This window comes from Gavialis gangeticus, unplaced genomic scaffold, assembly GCF_001723915.1.
Source record: "Gavialis gangeticus isolate Ggan-Ray unplaced genomic scaffold, GavGan_comp1, whole genome shotgun sequence".
Taxonomy (NCBI): Eukaryota; Metazoa; Chordata; order Crocodylia; family Gavialidae; genus Gavialis; species Gavialis gangeticus.
Window position 1 is genome coordinate 56,160,405 of NW_017728993.1, and position 4,929 is coordinate 56,165,333.

Below are 4,929 nucleotides of genomic sequence, written 5' to 3' on the forward strand. Positions count from 1 at the left end.
GGCATGGGGTCTCTGCACAAGCCCCCGTAGCCCCGAGGCCACTGCAGGAGCAGTGAGTCCTGGGGTTTTTCTCATTTTTCATTTTTTTCTTAAAGTGCTGGAGCTGGGGCAGGCGGGGCAGCCATGGGGCGGCAGGGGGGAGAGTGGAGGGAGAGTGGCAGAGCCCCCCATGCAACATGGGGTATTGGGGGGCAGCAGGGATCTCTCCCTGCCTGGCAGCACCTGGTGAGTCGAGGCTTTTTTTTAAAGTACCGGGAGCTGGGGCAGGTGGGGCAGCCATGGGGGCACTGGGGGAGCAGGCAGGGGATGGGGGCTGGGATGGGCCCCCCCATAGTCCCCTCCCTAGTCCTGCCTACCCTGTCCCCTCCTTACTGGCTCCGAGTCCGGCTGCAGCTCCCTGGTGCAGCCACCGGGGACTGTCCAAATTATCAAAGCTCTCCAAATCTTTTCCAAAGATTCAAAGAGCTTCAAATCAATTAGGACCTTTTAACTGGTCCCCTGATTCAATTCGGATTCAGAGATTCGGCCACCAAATCAAGCCGAATCTCCTCCAAATCAAATCACCACCTGAAGCTTCGCACAGCCCTACTAGTGAGTAAATAGTGATATCCCCACATTAAAAAAAATAATGCATCAGACGAGACCTGACTTCTGACATGCTTGACTGTTTTTGTCCTTTATGGACCTTACTGTTGTTAGCTATGCGTACTTTAACCTATTACCAACAGTAGGCAGGAGCATTTTCCTGCTCCATCTTCCCATCCTTAACTTCCTCCTCAAAAAAGTCTAAAATATTTAGATTCTTCACTGTTGTTTGTTGATGGTGATGTAAATATGGAAGAAAGTGAAGAGCTTAAAAGTCAAATGCATAACTAATCTTGTAAGTGTAAACCTTTTATTTTTTATTCATTTTACTTACAAGGATGTGGAACTAACAGCCAGCATCTTAAATGAATTTTACTTTTCCTGCTGTAGCTGGTTGGAGTTTTGTTGCTTTTCTCACTTGAATGAGAGATCAATATCCTCTGCAAGTTACCAGCCTCTGCAAATCAGCTTCCAAGAGAAATTAAAGCAAACCCCACTAAGCAAGACTGAGCTATTGTAGGTCCAGTAAAAAAATATCACCCAGAACAATCCTGGCCACTCACATATTTCCTGAACCACCTCTCCAGCACTACTAAAATACGTTTTCAGAAGCTTAAGTTTAGAAAAACCATGTTCTCTGCTTGTGACAGATGCCAGCAAGTTTATTAGAACCCAGAGTGCAATGGATATGTTTGGTAAAAAGGACAAAAGCTTATTTTTGCACAGAAACTCCAGTGTGGCTGTTGGGCATGTTCCAGGGTTCAGCCTGCCAGGAACTTGAAGCTTATTGCAAAGATCCAGGGCATTTAAAGTCTTCATCATGCTGTCCATTTCTTAAGACAGTGCATTATTTGTGTAATTTTTTGTGGGGCATTTTTAACTTTTCAGACAACTCCTGTAGAAAAATGGACAGCTATGGTGCTCTGTAAATCATAACAATCTTTCTTTGGCTGGCTATGACAGTATTAAAAATAACAGAAAAAATGACTTTATCATTCTTTTTAGGTTTAGTTAATTCTCTGACCTCTTAAGCAAACCTTATCTTTTTATTTCAGCCTCTTAAGTTGAGTTTTCCTGTGGAAAGGTAGCTTTGATTTTCCAGCTCATCAATTTCTCTTTCCAGTCTCACTTCACTTAAGGATTTTGGAAGCAGATTATCATATGCTAGTGCATTACATCCAAACACTGCAGTGAGATTACAGGAAATATAAACATTCAAATACCAGTGAAAAATACTTCACTTTCAGTGCAGCAACTTCCAGCATCATTGAATAGGAGACTCAAAGAATGTGATTTACATGGGGCAGAAGTGCTCTTTTGTTCAGATCTTGAATGCTCTTCTGAACAATTCTTGTTTGCTTTTCCTATTTGCCATGTTGTCTAGCTTTGATCTTTCAGATCATAGAGTGAGATTTGTATTTCTGTTTGCTCTTCAAGGAGAACTTCTGGGATTTCAGTGCCTATAGTATGTCGTGTTCAAAGATCCAACAAAACGTTCTTTGATTATAACACTGCCTTCTCTTGTCCTAGTTCCTGCTTCTGCAGAAACAAAATTAGCAGTCATTGTTGTCTGCTCTTGTTGCAGGTGAGGATGATAAAATAATTCTTGGCAGCTAACAAAGCCGGAGTTATTTCCACAAAATTTGAATAATTTCTTTTACTTTTTTTTTTTGCCCAGGTAGTGATTATTAGTTTCCTTCAAGGTGGAATTCATTGGAGATGCACTTTCATCATCAGAGAATGCTTTCTAAAACTTTAAATATTTCACAGCTTTCCCAGAGCAGGAGGAATAAAACTTATCTGATCCTCCCAGGGGAACATTTTCTAGTCCTTGTAGCCTGATCAAATAAAAAAACATTTCTAAACAGCTTGCCAGCATTCCAGAAGAGAATTAATTTGATGTTTGTATGATTTGTCAACACACACACACACACACACACACAGTCTTGCTTAAATCTCTCCACATTTAATAAATGATCACGTGATCTCCTGAGTTCTTATGTTTTGTTAGGATATTCAGTAATTTTTTTTCAGTTTCAAACTCTATTCTAAGATAAAGGAAAATCTCTGGAACTAAACTACTTGCTGAAGAAGCAAGAAACAGAAACAGCTGAATCATTGGCCCAAGAGGTTTTTCTTGACTATAGTGCTGTCTAAGTAAGGCTTGGTGCTGATGTCCTTGGAGACCCCAAATACTTTCCATGACCATTTTAGACGATGAATGTCTCCCTGTCAGTCAGACGGGTGACAGCCAGTTGGCAGCCAGGACTCTGGTCACTCATGGCCACTTTTTTCCTGGTAGAAAGCATTTTTTTCCCTTTGGAAAACTTTCGTAAACAAGTAAGAATCCCTCCCACTGTCAGCACCTCCTTCCTTTCCCTTCCATGCTCAGCAATACCTCCCAACCCCCTGCTTCCCACTGCCACTGTCTTGAGCTGGCCCAGGGGCAGGGAGAGATCCAGAGCCACTCCTGTTCTGCTCCAGCCAGACTATGCAGGGATCTGGGCTCAGCTGGGCACAAAGGTCATGGCAGGAGGGTTCCTCTTCCCAGCCCGTTTATCACAGGTGTTCCTCACCAGCCTGGGAGCAGGTACAGGGAAAGGGGAACTTCCCTGCTGCTGCCACTGTCCCCAGACAAAGCTGGCTCTCTATACAGCCCCCTTGCAACCCAGCTGGAGTGTGGTAGTGGCCAAGACAGCAACAGTGATGAGGGGTTCTCCCCTTTTTGCACAGAGGCATAAGTAAAGAGAATGATGGGGGTGGGGGAAGAGAGAAAGTGCTGCTGAGTTTGGAGAGGAAGAGAGGGGATGCCAAATGTGGGGTGAATAATTCTTACCTGTTTCAGGGGCTTAAAAGAAGTCCCTGGCTGTTGTTCCCACAATGTGGTTTGCCCACCTAGCTGAAGCAGAGAAACTGGGAGTGGAGGGTGCAGCCACCCCTGCTGTGCTTGTCACTGCTCCTGCACCTCTGTTTTTAAAATCCTGGATCCACCTTTGGAACTGAATGTGTTGTCACCTTTGTGACTTTCCATTATTTGAGCCTGTCCAACAGAGGTAGCTCAGGCTTGCTTATATCCTGCCAGTGTGCCTCAAACCTGACCTGACACCAGTACTGGGGGATGAGGGAAGAGGGAAATCTCTGAACCTATTCACCCCGGGGGCTCCTCACTCAGATAGTGAAGCAGTCATGTAGTGCCAGTAGGGATAGTAGTTTGCTTCCCAGGATGAATTATTCCTGCCCACCCCCCACCGGTGAATGATGGTCAGGTGACAACTGTTGGATTGTTTCATCCCTTTGTAAATGGTCTTTGAGCTCTCCAACACAGCATCAGGGCTTGGTCCTGCTCCCAAAAGAGTCCATAGCAACACTTCAGTAGGTGCAGGAATGGACCCTCAGTAGTGCATGAACCACAGCAGTCCCTTTTTGAAAATGTTTATTCCAGGTGGTGAAGAGAGAGCTGGAGAAGACGCTCGTTATTGAAGATGATGTGCGCTTTGAGCACCAGTTTAAGAGGAAGCTCATGAAACTGATGGATGATATTGAACGAGCGCAGCTAGACTGGGAGCTCATGTAAGTGACATTTGTTCTGAGAGCTTTCACTGCTGTCGACCAAATGGGAATTCTCCCTCTGCATCCCCTTTCCAATCCTGCACATATTGAGTATTTTAATAATGCAAACGTAGCAGACCTCAGATCATAATTATAATTAAAAAAGGCTGCCTGTAGCTTACTGGAAAAGCACACTGTAGGCATAAGTTTTCAGTGAGCAAACGGTTCATCTTCAAAGGCGCTTGTGTGGATAAAGCTTTGATAAAACAAAGCACATGGCAGGTACTGCCCTCTTTAATGAAGAGCTGCATCCAGTGATATAGGAAGGAGTTGAGCTCCCATTGAAGCATTCCCCCTTTGGCCTAAGCTAATGCCCATTTATTACAGGAATACATGTGCTCACTATAAGGCTGGGAGAAGAACAGAGGGTTTGAATCCTTTTGTTTAGTCATATAAGAAAAATCTGATTCCAAAAGAGCATCAAAGGGAACCCTGCAAGCTCGCCAGCAAATGTACTTTGCCAGAGACCTGTTCCAGCCTGAGTTCATTGCCAGTGATGTTCAGCACTAGTGTGCAATCTCCAAGAGGCTCTGCATTAGGTCATTTAAAGAAGCAGCTGAAGATCTTGCAGATATGTTCCTCTCTCAGGACGTTTTTTTATCAAAGTCACTGAATTCAGTATTCTCCATCACCCTAGACACACATCCATACCTGAGTCCAGTACTTCTTGCGTACCAAAGACAAGAGATTTGTTTTCAGATAAGACATCTCTGTATTGTGCCCCAACCTTTTGAC

At 44.2% G+C, this 4,929-nt stretch overlaps 1 protein-coding gene across 1 annotated transcript in view; it reads left to right on the forward strand.

Moving 5' to 3' along the window:
• COLGALT2 (collagen beta(1-O)galactosyltransferase 2) overlaps positions 1 to 4,929 on the forward strand; it is a 51,729-nt gene that overhangs the window by 34,222 nt on the left and 12,578 nt on the right. The window contains exon 9 of the mRNA XM_019528346.1: positions 4,028 to 4,155. Coding sequence (XP_019383891.1) covers positions 4,028 to 4,155 — 128 coding nt within the window. The remainder of the gene's footprint in view (positions 1 to 4,027; positions 4,156 to 4,929) is intronic.